General features: G+C 40.7%; 1 protein-coding gene across 2 annotated transcripts; it reads left to right on the plus strand.

Annotated features, from left to right (window-relative positions):
* Nucleotides 1–245: 245 nt before the first annotated feature.
* On the plus strand, nt 246–7,035 carry ogg1 (8-oxoguanine DNA glycosylase). 2 transcript variants are annotated; one of them, XM_084068321.1, is made up of 8 exons: nt 246–373; nt 859–940; nt 2,086–2,453; nt 2,668–2,847; nt 3,712–3,893; nt 4,769–4,916; nt 5,831–5,880; nt 6,269–7,035. In XM_084068321.1, the coding sequence occupies exons 1-8, from the start codon at nt 346–348 to the stop codon at nt 6,437–6,439; spliced, it is 1,209 nt and encodes a 402-aa protein (XP_083924447.1). In that variant the 5' UTR covers nt 246–345; the 3' UTR covers nt 6,440–7,035. The 2 variants fall into 2 exon arrangements, with proteins under 2 accessions (XP_083924447.1, XP_083924448.1); XM_084068322.1 differs by lacking the exon at nt 5,831–5,880.
* The last annotated feature ends 17,279 nt before the right edge of the window (nt 7,036–24,314 follow it).

The raw sequence follows: 24,314 nt of genomic DNA on the forward strand, positions 1-24,314 counted from the left end.
AAGGTCGGATACAACAACAAAGCATTGAGTCTTGTCCAGTTTAAATTCTAATAATAATAATAATAAAACAAATACAATTTAAACCCGTGGTAAGGTCTTTGTTGTCCTTAAAAAAAACTCAATTCAACTTCGTGAATGTTTTTTAAGTCCATCATTTATACAGCATATAAATAAACAGAAGGGTAGGTGTGTATGTATAGCTAGTGTTTATAAACGTAGTTATAGATGGTGTATGATTGAATAAAGCTGGTAAATCAGGCAATGAATGAATGAATACGAATGCAGAAGTGAGTTTAGGGTATTATCTAAACACTAAAGTGACTTCATCTCCTCATCATCACAAGCATGGCCAGACATGCTCTGTTGTCTGCAGGTCAGTGATGGAGAGAGTACTAATAATTAACCAAGTATATTACTCAGTTATACCAGGGGTCTTCAACGTTTTCAGCCCAAGGACCCCCTAGCTGAGAGAGAGATGAATCAGGGACCCCCTCTATATTGTATAAAATTGTGTTTCAGATTTTTTTTTTTTAAGTTCCCTTGATCTGCTCTTTCTGTCCCCTCTACACACCTATACCTCTTTGTAAAGTATTCAATCAATCAATCAAAAACAAAACTAAATACTCCACTACATCTCAGAGGCAAATATTGTACTTTGTGCTCCATTACATGTATTTGAAAACTTGAGTTACCAGTTACTCTGCTTGTACTGTAAGCAGGCCTATATATATATATTGATGCCAATACTTTAATAACATTTAGGCTACTTAGTAATGTTTATATTGTGGTATTATTGCTACTTTTACTTAGCAAATCAAATGTGAGTATGCTGCTTAATTGTTCCATCACTGGCTGCAGGTACCAAGGCGTGGGGTTCTCTGTGCTGTGCCAGGTCAGAACTCAGACTGGACCTGACTCTGGGCTGTGGACAGACCTTCCGGTATGCAACACCTGACCTAATGTAGCTTTACAATTATCATCACCAGCATAAAGCACATTTAAAAAGAGCTGCACAGCATATAACAAAATATACAAGAATAAACAACAATGTTACACAAAAAATATACAACACCACACAATAACATACAAAGTTATAAACAGAGAACATTGAAGGAGAGCATGGAGGTTTAAAAGGGGACAGGAAAAGAGTCCAAGCATTTCCATGGAGACTGTAGCGCCCAAGTCCTATACTTGAGGTGCTATTTAAGTGTAGTATCAAAAGTCCTGTACTTCTGGCACTATACTGATTGCCGAGGAAGTTCTGACGTGTGCTCAAATACTGAAGGTCCAAAAGTCCATGGAATTCATAAACAATGTTTTATTATCTGTAGCCTTGTCGTGCCAATCACTTACACACGCATACAATAAATCAATATATATATAAACAAACACAGAGGATACAGACCACCAGCTCTATCAAACACAGTCAAAAGCTGTTTGACTCTGCCACTGGCAACACCTGACGGTGATTACAGACCTTTTTAAGTACCTAGGCAACCTTGGCCTTGACCGCACCCTGTGGTGATGTCATCAATTAAGACACAATCATAGATATGGCTCAAATGGCTCCTACAGTACCCCTGGAGAAAATACATATGCCCTGATCTAAAATACCATGACCCTCCATCTGACTGGAAAAAAAAATCAACGACCCTCCCCAAATAGCTTTACATAGATTGTGCTTTACATTCACCCATGGAGGAGAAAACCATGCAAGGCACCAACCTGCTCATCGCGAGCAATTAGGGGTTCAGCGTCTTGCTCAAGGACACTTCTACAGTAACTCTTCAAAGATTTGAGTTAAAAATGTTCGCTTTAAAAATATATATATATTCAAAGATGTGCTCACATTTTCACGATTTTTCAAAAATAGCAGATATACAAGCTCTGTATATATCTGCCATATATGCACAGCTCAGATCTGAGCTTGTAGATCTGCTATTTTTGAATAGCCCAAAGTGTAAAATAATGCTTTTCAGCTCAAATATAAAAATGACACAGTAATGACACTTGTAACAAAGTATTTGTACATTTTGGCCTACACCACCACCGGCACTAACACATTGTTTTCCCGCTGCCAAACAGCTGGAGAGAGACTGCAGACGGCCACTGGACCGGGGTGATGGGAGGACGCGTGTGGACCCTGACACAGACAGAGGACACCCTGTGGTACCACTCCTATAAGAACCAACACACAGAGGAAGAGGAGGGGGGGGCTGGCAGGAAGAGGAAGAAGGCTACAGATTCACTGCGAGGGCCAATCAGGTCCGAGAAGAAGTTAAGAAGAGTGAAGGAGGAGGAAGAAGATGGAGAAGCAGCAGGTGTTCCTCCTGTCCTTGATGAAGGAGCCATGCTGAGGGATTACTTCCAGCTGGACGTGAAGCTGGGGGATCTGTACGGGGAATGGGGAACGGCAGATTCCCACTTCAAGCGGATAGCCAACATTTTCACTGGTCAGTGTGTGTGTGTGATTGTTATTGTATTTGCACCAGTGGTGGAAAAAGTACTGACATTTTTTACTTGAGTAAAAGTATCAATACCACAATGTAGAAGTACTCTGTTACAAGTAAAAGGCCTGTGTTCAAAATGTTACTTGAGTAAAAGTACAAAAGTATTGGCATCAAAATGATCTAATGATGTGACATGGTGTGTGTTCCTTTTTGCTAGGTGTGCGAATGCTGCGCCAGGAGCCCACGGAATGCCTCTTCTCCTTCATCTGCACGTCCAACAACCACATATCTCGTATCCAGGGCATGGTGGAGAGGCTGTGCCAGTCTCTGGGCGCTCCACTGGCCACACTGGATCAAACCGGCTACTATGACTTCCCCTCCCTCCATTCACTCGCAGGTATATATTCTAATCAGTGTTGCCATGTCTGCTTATTATACGCAACTTTGGGCTTGGGGTAAATGGGATATATTAGGCCTATGGTCGAATATGACATCAAGGCATTTATCAGCAACTTAAGTAATAATAAGTTATCATTATTGCGCCATGAAGGCTGTTTTCCGCAACACGTAGGTGTGTTTTGGTTTATTTGCATTAGCCAATTTAATAAAAGCTTAAAGGCATTGTAGGGAACATTAAGCCTAAATTTAAAAAATATGTATATATATATTTTTTGCATTGTCTCCCCTCTATCAGCCACTATATAATGATGCTGGGGTGTTTTCCTTCATTGAAACACAGTCCTCTGTCTGAAATCCGTCTTTTCCCTTCTGTTTATGTTCATGTTGTTTATGTCCGGGTCGTAAATTAACGCACGCATGTGCGTGTCCGTGCGCGTCCGTGCCCGTATCAACTTTTTACTTTCGGTTTTAAAACGCTCTCAAACTTCTTTTTTGAGGCACATAATTTACTTTTAAAAAATCGAATTGTATCCGCATAAGGCAACCTATTTTGGGCATGACTCATTTAAAAAGTCCCCCCTGCGTCACCCCCTGGTGGTCGGGGAAAAGAACTGCTGGAGGGGCGGTGTTTGACAACAGTTTTTTTCTTTGATTATGTCTGAACTCCCTACAATGCCTTTAAATGTTTCCACAAGAGTGCCTTTTGTTTTGTTTTCCTTTTCGTTATTCAGCTTTGATCGGTTAAAACAACCTTTTATTCATTGTAACAAGTTCTGGATTGCACCTTTAATGATGATCAATTCTGTATGACTGAGAAGTTATTGTCATGACTCTATTGTTGCTGTTTTTTTGTCATTGTCAGACAGCAGTGTGGAGGCTCGTTTGAGGGATCTGGGGTTCGGCTACAGGGCTCGGTTCCTGCAGCAGAGCGCCCAGAAGATCCTGGAGGTCCACGGAGGAGCTCAGTGGCTCCAGAACCTACGTGAGGTCCCATATCTGCAGGCCCGCGACGCTCTACGCACCCTGCCTGGTGTAGGCATCAAGGTACAATGAGGGCTGTCGCCATCACAGTGTTGATTTTGACAAAAAATCTTTGATTTCGTTTTAGTCATAGTCTTTTGAATAAAATTCCATTTATATTTTCATCATCTGAAATGTTTTAGTTTTTGTCTAGTTTTAGTCGACTAAATATCATAACATTTTAGTTGACTAAATCTGCAGTTGATTTAGTCGAACATTTGTAACTCAAATCTTATTGCTTCTGGGGGATTCTACAAATGTCTTCTAAATCCTAAAAGTGTTTTTTTGAAAAAACATGTTGCTATTTATCAGTGGTTCTTTCATGTCAAGGACCCCCAACATTATCTGTATTTGTCCGCTGACCCCCATCTGAAAATATTTTGTTACAGGGACCCAAAGATTTGAGTTAAAAAATGTATGTTAAAATATATTAAAAGATTTGAAAACATTTTCATGATTAAAAAAAAAAAAAAAAATTTGAATAGCCCAAAGAAATCTTAAAATGACACGGATGCGTTACCGTATTGAATGGGTTCTCTCCCCACGGATACAAATGTAACCAGACGGCCCTGACGCAGTATTTTGTCTGAACAGTAAACATGGTGCAGGTGGCCGGCCCCTTATCCGCCTCAGCCCAGCCTAATGTTTACATTCTCTACCAGGAACCAGGACACTCTATCCAGACATAATCATAACACTGTGCACTAATAATGAACTGATTCAGACTGCAGTCATACACAACCAAATTAACACTCAAATAAGAGGAATAAAAAGATTTGTGTCTGTTTGTGTGTGTGTGTGTGTGTGTGTGTGTGTGTGTGTGTGTGTGTGTGTGTGTGTGTGTGTGTGTGTGTGTGTGTGTGTGTGTGTGTGTGTGTGTGTGTGTGTGTGTCCTGCAGGTGGCGGACTGTGTGTGTCTGATGTCCTTAGACAAGGCGGACGCCGTGCCCGTGGACACGCACGTCTGGCAGATCGCCAAGCGAGACTACAGCTGTGCTGCTGGCAGCGGACAGAAGAGCCTCACCGACAGAGTCCACAGAGAGATCGGTTAGATGACATTTACATGTATTCATTATTATGTTTGAGAGAAGAGTCTTAACGTTTCATTTTATAGCAGTGCTTCTCAGAGTGGGGTATTATTATAGGGCTGTCACCATCATCACATTATGACCCATTCAATCCGGTGACGCAGCTCTGTCATTTTAGAATTCTTTGGCTATTCAAAAATAGCACAGAGTGCCGCACTATGAGCTTGTAGATCTGCTATTTAGTTTTTAAATCATGAAAATGTGTGCAAATCTTTGAATATATATATTATTTTTTTTAAGTGAACATTTGTAACTCAAATCTTTGCTTCTGGGGGGTCCCTGGAACAACATATTTTACAAATGTTCGCTTTAAAACATATATATTTAAAGATTTGCACAAATTCTCACAATTTAAAAAAAAATCACACCTGTGTGAAGGTAGCGGCGCCTTTGATACATTTTGTCATCAATAAGTGTTTATAATGTGTTTATGGCCACGTGTCACGTGAAGCTTGACCAATCACTTTGTTGACGTGTCTGACCAATCAGAACGTTGACGCAAAAGCCAGGTATAGAGGGCTACCGCTCTATACCTAAAGGTATAGAGCGGCTAGCGCCCCTAAAAATACAAGCTCATAGCGTGGCACTCTGTGCCGATAGACGGGTAGATCCCTGTTACTGACTCTATAGCAATGATTACTATCAGAATACAGAGCTATTTAACACTTATTTTAACAAACAAATATAACTTACAGCACCTTTTCATTTATACTGGAAGTCAATGGAGGTTGGATTGGGCTGGAAATTTGCCCAAATATAGAGATGACTGATGTCATACTACTGATGTCATAGCCTGCCCACATGATGTCAGAGCCCCACAGGGAAGACATCTTGTTTTAAGGTTCACACAGTACCCAATGTATTCCTACACAGGCGATTTCTTCAGACAGCTGTGGGGTCCTTACGCTGGTTGGGCGCACTCGGTGAGTGTTTTGTGTCAACATGTGGCGTGTTGCACGTTCCATCACATCCTTCTACTGTTTGTCATCTGTTATAGGGTTGTCATGACGATCATGGCATTTTTGTTGACGATTAATTGTCATACAAATAATTGTGATTAATCATTTAATAATAATTTACGAAAAAACACAAAAAAATAAAATAATTATGGAGATAAGAGGTTTCTGCCGGACAGCAGCGATATCTGCTATTTCCACTATTTTTTTTATTATTTTGAAACAGATTAATAGAAACAACTCTTGATGCAACTCTATGCAAAAATACTAGTGATTATCTAATTATTTTGATCAAGCAATTATGTAATAATTGCTTCAGGTCTGTCTATGAAGTTTGTTTTTGTTCTGGTCTCAGGTGCTGTTCTGTGCAGACCTCAAGAAGTTCCAGAAGATGAAAGAGGAAGGTGTGTCTGTGAAGCAGGAGGAGGAAGCAGGGAAGACGGTTAAAAAGAAGAAGATTAAGAAAGAAAGCTCATCAACACGTCACACAAAGACTAAGATGTCCATAAAAAGTGAAGACGCATGAGGTAAACACACTGGTGCTGATCAGCAGTTGAGGATTTGTTTTATTTAAGTAAAAAGTAGCAATACCACAATTTAAAAAATGCTCTGTTACAAGAGAAGTCCTGTATTCAAAATGTGCCTTGAGTTCAAGTACAAAAGTCAATTTACTGTATACTTACAGTACCAAAGTAAAAGTACAACATTGTTTTTTGTACAAAATGTGTCAAACTTTTATTTTTTTCTTTCTAAATAACAGATCTACAAGCTCACTAGTTAATGTATATTTTGTAATAATAATCTAAATCTACAAAGTAAATAGTAGCCTAACTATTAAAGTGTTCAAATTCTTGTATTGGGGTCAAAACAATACAATTGTTTGTTTCTGAGATGTAGTGGAGCATCACAACATGGAAATACTCAAGTAAAATAAATGTATCTCAAAATTCGAGTACTTGAGTAAATGAACTTGGTTACTTTCCACCACTGCTGATCAGGGATTACTTCGTGTTATAATGCTGAATACCTCAATTGTCTGTCTTTTTTGCATCTTGATCTCATAAAATATCTATACAAAAGTATTTTTTTAATTATAAACAGTAAAGTATTTGTAATGATTTTGTATCATAAAATGGTAGGCTTTTCATATAAGTGGACTGTGTCTGTTCATAAAGCCATCATTTCAGTCCTATATGAACTAACTCCACCAAAGCATTAAATCAGTCATTACTGTGCATCTGAATCTTGTTTATTGTCACATCACAGGTTTACAGCAGTGTTGATTTCGTCGACTAAAACTATGACGAAAAATGTTGGTCGACTACCTTTTTTCACTGACGAAAACTAAATAAAAACTAAGCTATGATGACTAAAACTAAGACTAAATATATTGTCAATTTCATCAACAAATAAAAACTAGACTAAAATGTTAGTGAGGGACTAGTGGAGAAGAGATCCAGTAGAACTAAAAGACAAGTCATTTTATGCTTGTTTGTGCTCGGGTGCTGCGCTCTGAAAATAGCAAATCTACAAGCTCACAACGCGTCGCGCTGCGATGCGTTGTGAGCTTGTAGATCGGCTATTTTCAGCATGCAACCAAGTGTAAAATCAGCCATTACGACGCCATCAAGGCACCGCTAAAATACAATTTAGTCGATTAAATCAAATGTAGATTTAGTTGACTATAATCTTATGATATTTAGTCAACTAAAATTAGACTAACAGTAAAACATTTCAGATGACTAAAATATGACTGAAACTAAATTGAATTTGATACAAAAGACTAAAACTGAATCAAAATGTGCTGTCAAAATCAACACTAGTTTACAGGATGTGGGCTTTTGTTTTGTTGTGTTTGCGCTCCATAGTTTTGGGATTATTCGTGAGAATAAGGGAAGAGGAGGATAGAGATGGGGGAAGAGCAGGAGAGAAAAGAAAAACACAGGATAGAAACTGATACAATAATCAAGGTTTCTGCCTGACAGCAACGAGCATATGTAGTGCTGTATGTATGATGTTTAGAACAGTCGCATCATATGCAGATAAACGTGCTGCCGTGAGGCAAAAAAAAAAAGACAAAAGGTAAAAGTAGTGTTTGTTAAAGGGGAATTTTGGACCAGGGGTTTCTTACCTTTTCTATGATGTTATGATATCCTAGGATGAATGGTACAGTAGAAACATTTCATAACTCCATCACGGGTCCGCCACAGCGATTGTCTTGAATGCGCCCCACTGGAAGTCTCGCTAGACGAGATTTAAATCTCGTCTAGCGAAACTTCCGGTGGTGGCGCATTCAAGACAATCACGTTGCATAGTGTTCTGTCACTATGAAGGTCAGATCTCACCAAAAAACACACAACACACAAAAAAGCTATCAAAATATGCGATCTAGCGCAAGGCCTATTGGCGCGCGTTTTTAGCTGTGGTGGACCCGGGATGGAGTTGTGACATTTTTCTACTGTACCATTCATCCTAGGATATCATAACATCATAGAAAATGTAAGAAAGCCGTGGTCCAAAATTCCCCTTTAAGGGCACGGCCCCACCGCACTTTTATGTTTACCTCTGGGGCGTAATCTGCCAATGCTTTGTCAATGCAAATGCGTGGATTCTGGGAAAAAATGCGCAAGGCCATGAATCCACGCATTTGCATTGACAAAGCATTGGCAGATTACGCCCCAGAGGTAAACATAAAAGTGCGGTGTGACCGTGTCCTAAGACAGTGGTTCTCAAACTTTTTCATGTCAAGGACCCCCAAATTGACACTTATTAGCCCGCGGACCCCCATTTCAAAAGATAAGCCAGGGACCCACATAAGAGAAGATTTTTTACGGCTCTAGCAGTGATTCTCAACCATTTTAATTTCAAGGACCCCCCCAGTTTGACATGCATTAGGCTACGGACCCCCATTTAATGGCATTTCTATCTCTGGGACCCCAATTCATATTGTAAAATCAATGCTAATTTAACTCTGAGAGTGTACAAATGGAACCAAATGGACCCGTTAGGGTCCATTTGGTTCCATTTGTACACTCTCAGAGTTACAGAACCATAAGGGTCCATTTGGTTCCTATCCATCATTTAGCTGGGGACGCCCTGGAACCGCCTCAAGTACCCCTGGGGGTCCCCGGACCCCACTTTGAGAACCAATGCCCTAAGATGCAGTTCACTAGACTAGACCATACTGTTAAGAAAGCCCTCTAAAATAGGATAACCATCTGCTCTTGTGCTTTGTGATTCCCCAGCAGAGGCCTGCCTACATTAAAATAGTAAGGCCAGGCCAACCATAGTAGGTCATGCTGTCTCTGTAGAACATACACACAGTATATATCTATATGCATTTTATTATTTGGCTGTGTCAGCGTGCAGTCTGTTTATAGCAGCAGGGATTGCAGTTATCTGCCCTCAGTGCTCTGGGCTAGTGTGACTGTCACCATGTCACGGACTGTCAACATGCACACGGGGTCTTAAGGAGTGTAGGAGAGCCAATGCGCTCATACTGTACATGGCAGTGGGACCTCTATCTCTTTCAACACACTTTAAGGTTGATTATTAGACTGAGAGCAGTGAGTCTAAAAATACAAGCCTGCCGAGTCATGTCTGTGAGAGTTAATGTGTGTGTATATTCTAAAGCCCCAAACTCACAAAAGGCACATTAAGCCCTACAGTACAGTACGTACTTTAGGCATACAACAACTTGCTAAAATAGCCAGTCCACATGCTATAGGGCAGTGGTGTGTTCTACCATGTTACGCTGTATAGGTCGTTACCGTGCAGATTTTTTTGGGGAAAAAAACGTATACCGTCTACTAACCCTTTCATCCATTGAAAACGCGCTAGCGTATAGAGCACCGAAGTCTGACGTAATTTACGCATCCTACCTGGGTCACGTTTCCCCCCCCCCCCGTTCTGAATTCCCATAGACGTGTTTAATATCGCGTCAAATAAGAACTGTGTTCCAAAAATAAACAAATGACCCCGGCGGTTTGACTCTTATGGATATGAAGCATCAACTGACGGTGAGAAAACGTTAATGTTATTTCCGCCGAATTAGTATTTTTTTTGCCAGAAACAGACTGTATCAAATATGAGTAACTGACTATCAAACGATACAGAACCACCTCCCTGACAATATCGCAGTGACAGTTTGTTTATTTTTGGACCACAATTCTTATATGAGACGTTGACCCAATGTTATTCTCCATAGAGAAATGACTTTACGACCCAGGGGATGAACGAGTGACGTCAGGACTTCTGTACTCTATACTCACGAGTAATTATCGTATACCCTCCAGAAAAAACTAGAACTCACCACTGCTATAGGGTGACAGTGGTTATGGCCGTAGTTTGTCCCATCTGTGTTTGTATGTGTGTATGTGTGCATGACATGCGTGTTGTTGTCCTTCATTTGTGCCTGCCTGCGTGTGTGTGTGTGTGTGTGTGTGTGTGTGTGTGTGTGTGTGTGTGTGTGTGTGTGTGTGTGTGTGTGTGCGTGTGCGTGTGTGTGTGTGTGCAGCCATGTGTGTGTTAATGAAGATGTGAGTCATCTTTCATCATGCACTCCAGTTGAGTTGTACACAACACAACCCCAGGCTGAAAAGAGGCAGATAAAAATAGAGGTATGGTAGGGTAGAGAGGGGACATGAAAAAAGGAAGGATGAGGGACAACATGTGCTGGAGGAGAGAGGGGCAGGGGGACTGAATCATTTCAAAAGAAAAGGGTAATCGTTGTTGTGCAGAGCGGCAAAGATCAAAATAGACCCGATTCATTGTGGTCATTATATTACATAAAGGGAGATTGACTCCGGGCAGGACTTATGACGTCATGTATGGCCTGATAGAAATGATTTCTGTAGTGCCGGCTATAGGGTTGGATCTTCTAGGATTTGAACCATTCTTCCATTCATCTGTGATTCCCTCTTAGCGGTCCGATTCCTTAACGGCGCCCTTGTTTAGCCCATTCGATCCGGGAACACCTCTCTGTCATTTTTTAGATTTCTTTGGCTGTTCAAAAATAGCAGCTATGGCGCACTATGAGTTTGTGGATCTGCAATTTTTGAAAAATTGTGAAGAGTTCTGCAAATCTATGAGTATATCTTTTTGTTAAAGCGAACATTGTAACTCAAATCTCTACTTCTGAGTGTCTAAAGCGAACAAATGTTCGCTTTAAAAAATATATATTCAAATATTTGCACAAATCACAATTTTAAAAAAAATAGCAGATCTACAAGCTCATAGCGCGGCACTCTGTGCCGCGCTATGAGCTTGTATATCTGCTATTTTTGAACGATTCCGGGGGGTTCCAAATGGACCCTTATAGGTCTGTAACACTTAAGAGTGTACAAATGGAACCAAATGGACCCATTTGTATGCTCTCAAGAGTTATGACGCTTCCCTTTTGCGTGTCGTCACCCCGTAGAGACAGCAGGGGGCAGCGGCGCTAGAGTTCCAGCTGCGTCTAGATCCAGATGTGCAGCTAAAAGGTTGTGTTTGTGTGTCGGTGGGTGACGGGCATGTGAGGCGCTCCTTCCTTTCACGGAGGTCAAGTGGGGATCGTATGTCTGCCTGTGTGGTAGGCTATACATCTACACAAATCACTGCTATAGAATTCATTCATGGGGATCTACAAAAGTAATTGTCATTTGTTTGTCATTTTTAAACCACCATACAATTTGTCGTAGGATGATGCGATGTGTTGTGATCTTGTAGATCTGCAAAACAAATATTTTTAGATTTCTTTGGAAATGTTGGCGGAAACAAGTGTTTAAATCTTTCTTTTAAAATGTTCACCTATAAATGACCAAAAAAGGGGTTTGACAGGATTTATTGTATAGTGTAGTTTAAAGTTGTATTACGTGTGTGTGTGTGTGTGTGTGTGTGTGTGTGTGTGTGTGTGTGTGTGTGTGTGTGTGTGTGTGTGTGTGTGTGTGTGTGTGTGTGTGTGTGTGTGTGTGTGTGTGTGTGTGTGTGCGCGCGCGCGCTATGGGTCACCATCATAGTCTATGGTCTAAACAAGTTTAGACAGTAGACCAGGGGTCTTCAACAGGGGGTCCGGGACCCCTAGGGGGTCCTCAGAGTTACTACAGGGGGTCCGCCAAATCTGTGTGATATGATTTCTTTTTTTTACCTTAACCACTTGACCTCTAGCATCCCTTTTTCTGAGGAGAACTTTATCCAAAAATAGCAGATCTACAAGCTCACAACGCCTCGCGCTGCGAGGCGTTGTGAGCTTGTAGATCGGCTATTTTTGGCAAAGAGGTATAGGTGTAGAGGGAAAAAAAGAGCAGACCACGTAAACAAAAAAAGTTGAATCTGAAACACAATTGTATACGATATAGAGGGGGGGGTCCCTGCTTCATCTCTCTCTCAGCTAGGGGGTCCTTGGGCTGAAAACGTTGAAGACCCCTGCTGTAGACATTGTATTGACACCCATAAATTCTTTCATACTATAGCTTCTTTTTTTTCTCCCTCACTACCTCCATTTCTTCCTCATATCTTCACGGTCAGGTCACACCCACCCACCCTGGAACCACCATCCGGCGTTACGCACAAACAGAGCCCAAAATGGACTCAAGACTCGTCTCTGAGGCGACTCCACACACACACATCTTTACCTAATATAATCCAAGTCATTGGCTAATATTATTACACATGTTATATATTACACACGTGTGCTGTGTAATGGCATCTGTATCTGCTCTCCACTGCCTTAGATGGATAAATACACAGAGATGGTGCTATCCTGGTCTTATGCCCCCCTCCCGGAACTCATGAAACCCAATGCTGGCAGTGAGAGGGGCCCAAAATCGGGGAGATTATGTCTTTAGTGCCTAGACAACCACAGACAGAAAGAACACACAGTCGCTATGCTATATTAGATAGATTTTTAAAGAAAATGCATTAATACAGACTTCCCAAAAAGGCAAGACCAAGAACCCCAAAAAAAAGCAGACAACCCAAAAGACCAAGAGCAAAGACAGTGTCCAGTACAGTGTCAGTGAGAAGATAGAACACAGCAGCCATATTGTAAAGAAATTGGGCCCCTTCCTTACTTCCTTAACAGTAGGGGTGTGCCGATATATCGTCCCGCGATATATCGCGATACGTTTTCGTGACGATATGTATCGTTTTGAAAAAAAAAGCTGCAAACAGCCCCGAGGTGAAAAGGGTGACAACATGTTGTTGTTTTTTTCGGGTCAGATGTCACACTATTGCCCTATTTGGATTCAAAACGGCTATTGTAGCTGAAAAGCTACAAGTTTGCATGTCTGAATAATGCATAAACAGAATTATTTGTTTGCATTTGCTTTTTTTCTCCCCCATATATTTTCATAATAAAAAAAGTGCGTATCATATCGTATCGAAATCGTATCGAAGTTGTGAGCCCAATATCGTATCGTATCGTTTCGTGAAATTAGTGTATCGGCACACCCCTACTTAACAGGTGTTACCAATGATACTAATGAAGGCTCTGTTCCACAGAGTTCCGCCGCACAGTGGTTCTCAAACATTTTGATTTCAAGGACCCCCATAACTCTGAGAGTGTACAAATGGAACCGGGTCCATTTGGTTCCATTTGTACACTCTCAGAGTTACACACCCGTAAGAGGCCATTTGGAACCCCCTCAAGGAACCATTAGTGGTCCCTGGACCACACTTTGAGACCTACTGGTGTAGCAGAGTGTTTCCAGTGAGCCAACATGCACAATATCAACACCCTGACTCTGTTTAGACCAGAATGGAATAGAGCCTTCATTGGTATCATTGGTAACACCTGTGAAGGAAGTAAGGAAGAGGCCCAATTTCTTTCCAATATGGTGACTGTGCATAGAGCCTATTCAGAGCTATTAGTCTTTACGGAGCGAGCGGAGCGACCACCCATTGGGCTAAAAACAGAAAAGAAAGTTTGACTTCATGACGCGTGACAGTTTCGCATGCCGCAAATAGCCGACCCACAAGCTCATAAGGCATCGCGGATGTCTTGCGTCGTGAGCTAGTAGGCAGTGGTGGAAAGTAACTAAGTAGGCTACATACACTTACGTACTGTACTTTAGTACAATTTTAAGTAGCTTTTTACTTTACTAGAGTATTTCCAATTTGCAATACTTTTCTTCTACTTTACTACATCTCAGAGTCAAATATTGTACTTTTACTCCACTGCAATTATTTGAAAACTTTACTTACCAGTTACTTTGCAGGTATAAATGACTTTATTATAAAACATACATTAACCACTTTTAGCCCTATTTTATACATAGGCTATTTTCAAACATCAGTACTTTGACTTTTGGTACTTTAAGTATATTTTGATGCCAGTACTTTTGTACTTCTACTCAAGTAACATTTTGAACACAGGCCTTTTACTTGTAACCGAGTATTTTTATATTGTGGTATTGCTACTTTTACTTAAGTAAAATAATATCTGAGTACTTCTTGCAGCGAAGTATAAATCGGGGCTTTTGTCCGTCTGTGTATGGGGCTGACATTCACATATGAATTCCATGCTTAATAAAAGAGGGTTTATTCCTCAAATGAATAGCGTCCATAGTGTGATGATGGGAGAAGTGCAGCTCAAGCCCACACACACACACACACACACACACACACACACACACACACACACACACACACACACACACACACACACACACACACACACACACACACACACACACACCATGTGTAGATTGGGAGGAAGGAGCAGTTATTCCGGGGTCCAGTGTTGGGTTTCATTTTGCAGAGCTCCCTCCCTCCAGGATCAATCCTTGTCCTATAATGACTAAGTGGAATGTATCTGCCAGATGCCTGCATTAACATGCTATGGAACCCTATCTGCAGTATATGGATAGTCTGGATGATTCTGAAGGCCAGGGCGTGTGGAGTCAATTAGTTGTAGTATTTAGTCCAGTTCTCCTCCTCAAACCCAGTGTTGATTTTGACAGCAAATTTTGATTTAGTTTTAGTCATTAGTCTTTTGAATACAATTCCATTTAGTTTTAGTCATATTTTAGTCACCTGAAATGTTATAGTTTTTGTCTAGTTTTAGTCGACTAAAATATCATAAGATTATAGTCGACTAAATCTACAGTTGATTTAGTCGACTATAATGTATTTTGGCGGTGCCTCGATGGCGTCGTAATGGCTGATTCTACACTTGGTTGCATGCTGAAAATAGCCGACACGTTGTGAGCTTGTAGATCTGTTATTTTCAGAGCGCAACACCGGAGCGCAACCAACCATAAAATGACTTGTCTTAGTTCTATTGGATCTCGTTTCCACTAGTCCCTGCCCAACATTTTAGTCATGTTTTTATTTGTTGACGAAATTGTCAATATATTTAGTCTTAGTTTAAGTCGTCATAGCTTATTTTTTATTTGGTTTTTATTACGTTTTTGTCAGCTAAAAAGGTTAGCCGACAAAGAAATCAACACTGCTCAAACCTCATGCATTATGGTACCTGTCTGTCTGTCTGTCTGTCTGTCTGTCTATGTCTGTCTGTCTGTCGGTCTTTATATACAATTTATATAGCCTCTCCTGCCTGCACAACACATTTTTACCCTTGGGTACTATTAACTTCTTTAAACCTGTCACCCCTGGTTTGGTCATAATCATTACAGGCAACATTTTTCAAAAATGTTCAAATATTGTCCAAAACAATCTCAACATTTTCAGAAATAGCGGATCGACACGCTCGCAATGATGTGTCACATTGCATTGTGAGCTTGTTGATCGGCTATTTCTGATATTCGGCGTACAGCAAAGTACATAGAGCTCAAGTGCTTCCCCGCTTCAATCAATCAATCAATTAATCAATCAATCAGTCTATCTATCAATCATAATCAATCAATCAACTTTATTGTCACAACACAATTACAGGTAAAAGTGCGGTGAGACTCACTTATGCAGGCTTTACATTTGCAGTTCAAGGAGTAAAAGAGAATTAAGGAAGTTAGGAAGATGGAATAAAAAATAAAGCACAAAAAAGCCTGAGAAAAGCAACATGTTTAAACTAGTATCATGTAAATTAGAAGAAGTCCTAAATCACAGTTTTCCAAACAGTGGGTCGGGACCTATTTTTGTCGTTAGTAAATATCCCCTTTTTTCGTTTCCTACATTTACAATACATTTACAAACAACCTTTCATCAATAAAAAAAACTATTCCAACATTTTTCAAAAGTATTTCATAAATCAAATCAGAAAATCAAATAATTTTCATTACATTTAAAAACAACGTTTAAGAAGTAGTGAAAATAGCAGATCTACAAGCTCACAACGCGGCGCAAGCTAAAAAGTTTGGGAACCACTGCTTTAGTTGACCGGGGTCCCCCAGGGCTCCGTAACTAGGTCCGTTGCTTTTATCCCTCTACACCAAATCTCTTCTAGGAAAATAGCCGACCTACAAGCTCGGCTATTTTGGCCGAATGTTTGACCCAGAATAGTAAGGGACTCATGTGGTTACAGAAACCGTGAACCCTGATATATACAGTATATCTACTATATTTAGCATATATACACACGCTCGCGCTCGTGACTCTAAAACACATATAGAACTCTGTGGTCTTTTCCAGACAGGCAGACAGATGGGCACCCGGCCCGCGTCTGAGTGGTGACTCATAGGGGTTCTTTTAACTGTCATCTCAGGGTGTCAACTCAGCTGGGTGTCACCACCACTCTGATGCTGCAGATTATAGTAATCTGGTCACAAAGAGGAAGATGGGCTGGATGGATGACACCCGGCTCATATCGCAAACACTGCATTTTAGGAGTGCTTTGCACTTGGGTGGTGCGTGGCGCGTGCGCACGCACACACACACAAGTTGCGTTGGCCACACACACACACACACACACACACACACACACACACACACACACACACACACACACACACACACACACACACACACACACAGAAACACTAGCTCACAACTCCTCGCGCTGCGAGGAGTTGTGAGCTTGTAGATCGGCTATTTTTGGCTAAAGTTCTCCTCAGAGAAGGGATGCTAGGGTTCAAGTGGTTAAGGTAAAAAGAAAAATCATATCACACAAAGATTTGGCAGACCCCCTGTAGTAACTCTGAGGACCCCCTAGGGGTCCCGGACCCCCTGTTGAAGACCCCTGGCCTAACGTATACAGGACGTCATGTGACAAAAATAATCGATCTACAACAATCTAGTTTGCACCGTGATACATTGATAGCTTGTAGATCTGTTCTTTTTGTCACGTGACGCCTCCACTCGAGTCTGTCTTGGGGCATATGGAGTATTAAGAGCCTCATTATTGCATCATTATTATTGCTATAGGCCTGGAAATAGGGTAAAATACTTTGGACAAGTTGTGGGAAGGTTTTGAAAATTCATTGGTAAAAATGTGTGGGAAGGAACCCAGAAATGTTTCCTCACTAAACCCCCTCTGTCAGACATTTTAATTAAGAGATAACAGTGACACGCACAGTAACACACTCTCTTTGTTACAACAATGGGTGGAAACACAGAATAACGCTTTCATGTTTCATAAATAATACTCCTTTTGTTAATTTTCCTCCCATCTCAGTAGGCTACTTCCGTACAGGCTTCTGAGCAGCGAACTGAATCGAGAGAAAACATTTACAGAACCGAGAAACCTTGTATGGCTTTGTGAGAGAGAACGGCACAGCTAGGGTTAAACCCTTTTGATTAGCAGATTAACAGGTTAAGTCTGCTTGAGTTTGAACTGTGTTTCCTTTGATTTTCACATCAGTCTTCAGGCACAGAAATAGGATTGCCATCGTTCGACTTCATAATCTTAAATTGTGTGCAGCTATAGGCCTGGAGTTATTGATTAGTCTGTTAGTGATTATTCTATCAATTACTTTAAAAAAAGAAATCTAACTGATATTTTATATATGCGACTAACTCAATTAGCCTGATTGATCACTTTAACTTTTATTCTTCATCGCACAACGGTGTCGCATGAAACTATCTATTATAGCTATTATTATTTTTACTACTGTATTTAACCGACTGAGGCCTGAGGCCGATTCAGTTTTTTGAAAAAACCTATGTTGCTGTATCAGTGGTTCTCAAACTTTTTCATGTCAAGGACCCTCAAACTTATATGTATTTGGCCGCAGACCCCCATCTCAAAATATTTTGTTCCAGGGACCCCCAGAAGCCCAGATTTGAGTTACAAATGTTCACTTAAAAATATATATATTCAAAGATTTGCTCATAGCGCGGCACTCGGTGCCGCGCTATGAGCTTGTATATCTGCTATTTTTGAATAGCCAAATAAATCTTAAAATCTTAAAAGAACATCTATTATTTCCCCTGACATTGATAATAAAACAACGTGCACACCACTTTCATTATCTCCTCCATGGTGTACGTCGCCGGTATATTCCAATTCCCAATGATCCAATTTTCAACGAGTGAAGTGAGTGCCCCGCCCACACACTGATTACCTCCCACATTGATTCATTGAAACAGATTGACGTTTCTCGGTCGCAGCAAAGGACCTTTTCTCAAGCCCTCTCCACGTCCCAGCTCTTCCCATGGCTGGCGTGTGTCCCCAGTGTCCGAACCCCTGCACATCTCCCCATGCAGCACGCTCGGTAGTAGGCCAACTTTAATGCTATTAGTCATAATCCCCTGAGATAAATGAGTTATTTTAGTCCCTTGATCTCAGCTGTGCCGTACTATATACTACTATAGGGCCAGTGGTTCTCAAACATGGGAACGTTCTCATTCTACTACTCTGCCACCAAAACGTGGAATGCCCTGACACCATCCATTAAACCATGTAAATCACTGGATTCTTTCAAAACTATAGGCTGAAAACCCATCTGTCAGGAGACCACAGTTTCCCTTAGAAAGGAGGTGTCATTCACTGCCGACGTTCCCCTCTTTCTCCTTTGTACATACATTATAGTGTTTTTGTATTTGTTGATGACATGTATTATTGTGTTATTTCTTTATGCTATGTTGATGAATTGAATACATAGGACCACAATGGAAACAAGTCCCCAGGATTTTTTTGTTTTATCCTTTTTAGCCTTAATGTGATTGATTGATTGATGTACTTTATTTAGTAAGATATGAGAAACAGTACATGGAAGTACAATTCACAATACAAGGTCTACTAAACTGGATAACTCATAAAAGCACTAAGCTTGTTTAAAATGAGTTCCCACGCACACAAATCATGATGACATATAAGAGACAGACAGATATACACTACTATACAGAACGTCATACGATCAGCTTACAGGTTACTGGTATGAAAAAGGTTAGGTTAAGACTTACTGTAGACAGGGGCCATTTTCGAATTGCAGCCTCCTGAAGGTGTTTCTTTAGGGCAGTTTTGAAAGTGAGTAGGGTTTTACACTCTTTTACTCCTTTTGGTAGGGCATTCCACATTTTTGTTGTATAGCATGAGAACGAGTTCATTCCCTTTGCTGTGCCAATTATGGGTTGAACATGATCCGTGGAGCTGCCTCTGGTGTTGTGATCGTGGACTTCATTTACGTTTTTGAAGTATTTTGACAGGTACAGGGGGATCCCAATGTTGTGGCGTATCTTGTAGACCAGACCCATTGCATGTCTGACTGTACCTTGTGCTGTTTACATTTCTGACTAATAAAGAATTCAATCAATCAATCAATTCATGTCAAGGTATGTGCATTATGCCACTGACACCCATTTGATGTAATTTTTCAATCTCTGGGACAGCACTGTAAAATCATCAGTGTTTATTTAACTTTGAGAGTGTATCAATTTGGTTCCATTTGTACGCACAGAGGTATAGACCTGTATAATGGTCCATTTGGTTCCATTTGTACACTCTCAGAGTTATAGACCTGTTTAAGGGTCCATTTGGTTCCATTTGTACACTCAGAGTTACAGATCCGTAAGGGTCCATTTCGTTCCATTTGTACACTCAGAGTTACAAAATCATCAAATCATCATGATTTGTGTGCGTGCGGATCTCATTTTAAACAAGCTTAGTGCTTTATGAGCCTTCCAGTTTAGTAGACCTTGTATTGTGAATCTGTACTTCCATGTACTGTTTTTATCATGTCTTACTAAATAAAGTACATCAATCAATCAATCAATCACAGACCTGCAAGGGTCCATTTGGTTCCATTTGTACACTCACAGAGTTACAGACCCGTAAGGGTCCATTTGTTTCCATGTGTACACTCTCAGAGTTACAGACCTGTAAGGGTCCACCATTGCCATACACAATCTAGGAATGTGACAGATAGTATGAAATGAAAGAGATTGACAAAAATGGAAGAAAACATGACTGACTGTTGGTAGAGTAAAGTTCACATGTTATTTAGATAGACATTATACTGCTTGCTTGACCACAAATGCTAAGAATGTTATTTAGATAACATGTTGTTTGGACAGATGGACAGGTTTGGTGTTGACCCGGTATCCTAGTTAACTTTGCGGCACTTTAATTGTTTTCTTTGCACTCTGTTTGCTCAGCCATTTGCCTTGTCATTATGTTGACTAGGTTTCGACTGCCATCTTGCACTTTGTAAGTATTCTTTGGACAACACCAGTGTCTGCTAAATGACTTAATCGTTCCTGTTGACACAACATTGACATCTAAGACAAATAACGTATGCCTCCTTATCCTGACCTGATGGAATTAATCCTGTGATGCACTTTGACCTTTGCACTTTGACCTTAAACCTTGACCAGATTCCCAAGGGCTCTATATCAGCGAGCACCTGCCTGTTTTTGCTTTACACTAAATATCTTTGCCAAAAAGAGCTGATCTGCAGAATCAGAATCAACTTTTATTGTCACGTGACAGGTTTAAAGGTGTAAAGAATTGGGTGAAATTATCTGTCTGTCTGTCTGTCTGTCTGTGTCCTCCATCACTTATTTGCAGTTTGACAGGTATCATAAAGTAGCCGTAGTGTTATGGAATATTACAGTAACCCAGTGATGCGGAGAATGCCAGCCAGCTAAGAGGCGGACAGACAGGCATTCACCGTTAGCAATGAGAATGATTTTCAGAGGTACAGTAACACGTTGAAATGAATACGTGAATCAGTAAGAGTAAGAGCAGGAGAAAAAGGATAGAAACAGGTCAATACAAATGTAACAGCAGGAGAGTGCACAAGCTCAAAACGCATCGCTCTAGTGAGCTTGTAGATCGGCTATATCTTCTTCGAACGTTAGCCCCCAGAATAGGGTTGCTGGGTTTCAAGTAATGAATACACTTTGCATTCCGAGGCAGACAAACTGCTTCCCCCACAGAGTGTGAATGAACTACACGCTGCTATGGTGAGAGTGTGTGTTTATGTGTGTTTGTGGGTGGAGGAGGGAGGGGGAGGGGGAGGGGGAATAAGGAAGGGTGGCATCGTGCCAGCTGGGTGCAGGCTCTAAGCCCAGGAAAATGGCAGTGAGTGTGGCCTTGCCTTGGCTCACGTGGAACCGACTGACTTCATCCTCTAGAGATGAAGGTTAGGAGGAGACGCAGGGGAGGAAAGGAAAGGAGAGGAGGATAGAGTTTCACCCGCGGAACACTGTCTCTGTTCCCAGTCTATTGTCATGTTAGTGTGTGAGCACATTCTACTGGATAGGTATAGATCACCTGCTTCATTAGTCTCCACCATGACTCTGTGGATAGTTGATGCTAAACTGCCTCATTAAAACGCATTAGAACCTTAAGCCTCAGGTCTTAACCCATTCAATCCGGGAACGCATCTGTGTCATTTAGATATAACCATTACTGCATACGCTGGGCTGTTCAAAAATAGCATATATCTACAAGCTTGTAGATATGATATTTTTGAAAAATCTAGAACATTTGAGCAAATCTTTGAATTCATCTATTTTTGTAAACAACATTTTTTAACTCAAATCTTTTCTTCTTGGGGGTCCCTGGAACAACATATTTTGATGGGGGTCGGCGGGCCAAATACATACATCATTTTTGGGGTCCTTGACATGAAAACGTTTGAGAACCACTGATATAACAACATACGTATTTTTTTCAGAAAACTGTTAGGATTTAGAAGACATTTGTAAAGATTTGCCCAAACTTTTTTTTTTTCACAAAAAAAATGTGCAGATCTACAAGCTCATAGCGCTGCACTCGATGCCGCGCTATGAGCTTGTAGATCTGCTATTTTTGAATAGCTAAAGGAATCTTACAATGGCACAGATGTGTTCCCGGTCTTATTAGGTTAATGCATAATGGCATTCTAACAACTGAATGCAAGTAAACCTGCCATGAGCTCATGGACTCATGGATTCAACTTCTCAGTCCATTTCAGTCTTTTTATTATATCTTTTTTATAAGTGTTTATAAAGTGGGGCAGACTTTGGTCTCTAACCATCAGTACTTTTATGGTGACAGTCCTGTCACACCCTTTAGTGCAATTCAGATATTTTATTTGTGTGCCAGACAGTGATGGAAGAACTACTCACATGTTTACTTACGTATCTATAACCTATTGTAGAAATAGTCTGTTACTAGTATTACAATTTTACCTGAGTAAAAGTACAAAAGTATTGGCATCGAAATATACTTAAAGTACCAAAAGTTAAAAAGTTAAAGTACTCATTGTGCAGAAGCTCCCGTTTCACAAGTTTTCAAATGTTTACAATTTATAAAAATCCTTTGAAAAATATTTTCAAATTGCCAAAGTATATATAGGTGACGTCTGAAGTGGTTTTGTTATAATAATCTAAATCTACAAAGTAACTATAAGTAAAGTTTTCAAATGATTGTAGTGGAGTAAAAGTACAATATTTGCCTTTGAGGTGTAGTGGAGTACAGAAGTAAAATGATTGAAAATTGGTAAAACAAACATATAATAAGAGTATTGGAATGGGTCAAACTAGCAATAGAATACATGTTCACAAGCATCTTCCATAAAACACTAATGGTCTGGGAAATTCCATCAAAGCAAAGGTTAAAGGCTCAATCTGCAATTTCTTCAACTGGTTGGCTGTATGTAGAACATGGTTTAGAATGATAATACTGAAACATCATAATTATGGTTTAAGAAACGCAGAGCTACACGTGCGGGGGCTCCTTTTACGCTGTTTCACAAATAATCACAGATTTGCAAGGACATGCACAGATAGACTCTAGGTGGTGCTAGAGCACCTGCCCTTTGCCCTCTTGACCAGAAGTGCCCTTTTGAAAAAAGGGCACAGCAGGGATCTTCAACAGGGGGTCCGGGACCCCTAGGGGTCCTCAGAGTTACTACAGGGGGTCCGCTAAATCTTTATGTGATATGATTTTTCTTTTTACCATAACCACTCGAAACCTAGCATCCCTTTTCTGAGGAGAACTTTAGCCAAAAATAGCCGATCTACAAGCCCACAACGCCTCGCTATTTTTGGCAAAGAGGTATAGGTGTAGAGGGAAAAATGAGCAGACCAAGTAAACAAAAAAAAGTATAATTTACTTGAGCACCTGCCCCTCAAAATGTCTGTGCACGCCACTGCAGATTTGGACTTGGCCCAACAAAAACGTTCAGTGTCACATGTTGTTGTGCTTTAATGCCTGTAGGACATGCAATAAATATGAGTTTATTTTTAGATTTTGGGGTTTGTATTAAATTTTAAGAGGAGTCAGGTAAACTTAATATAAACCCTGGAGCCTTTTGCAATAGAACATAATAAGGTTAGGTTAGGAACATATTAACCACATGAACCCTACAGCATCAGTATTGTTGGGGGAACACTCAGCGGAAATAGTAGATCAGATCTACAAGCTCACAATACGCATGGTGAGCTCGTGGCTTGGCTGTTTCCGGCGAAGAGATTCGGTGTAGTCGGGGAAAAAAAGAGTGGACCAAGTGTAGACCCACTGGGGGACCCATTAGCCATTACTGTAAGTGGTTAAAACCGGACCCTCGTCATGACCATCTGAGCAGCTCAGCTGAGTGAAGCTGAAACAGAATGTCCCTGTTCTGGGATTATAAGGTAGGCCAGTGGTTCTCAAGCGTGTTAATGGATACCAGTAAATGGTATCCATCATTAAGCCGTGGAGCCCTCCATAAAGGGTCCATTTGGTTCCTTTTGTACACTGACAGACCTGTAAAGGGTCCATTTGGTTCCCAATCCTTTTGAATAATTGAATAATTTAGCACAGTGGTTCTCAAAATGGGGTCTGGGGACCCCTAGGGGTCTTTGAGAGGGGGTTCCAGGGGGTCCATTTATATGTTGGTGTAACGGTTGACCTGTGTTGTGTTGTGTGGACGAATAAGTTCCAGGCCCCTTCTTTGTTGACAGTTTATTCTGGTAAGAATAGACACAATTCTCTGGTCAGAAACCTCTTTTGGTATAACACACGCCTCAGCAGCACGTCTTGGGCAATTCTAATCAAGACTGGCCTATTCTAACAATCGATAAACATACAACACAATACAATACAATGAAATAAA

This window comes from Gymnoscopelus microlampas (assembly GCF_963454915.1).
Source record: "Gymnoscopelus microlampas genome assembly, chromosome: 10".
Taxonomy (NCBI): Eukaryota; Metazoa; Chordata; class Actinopteri; order Myctophiformes; family Myctophidae; genus Gymnoscopelus; species Gymnoscopelus microlampas.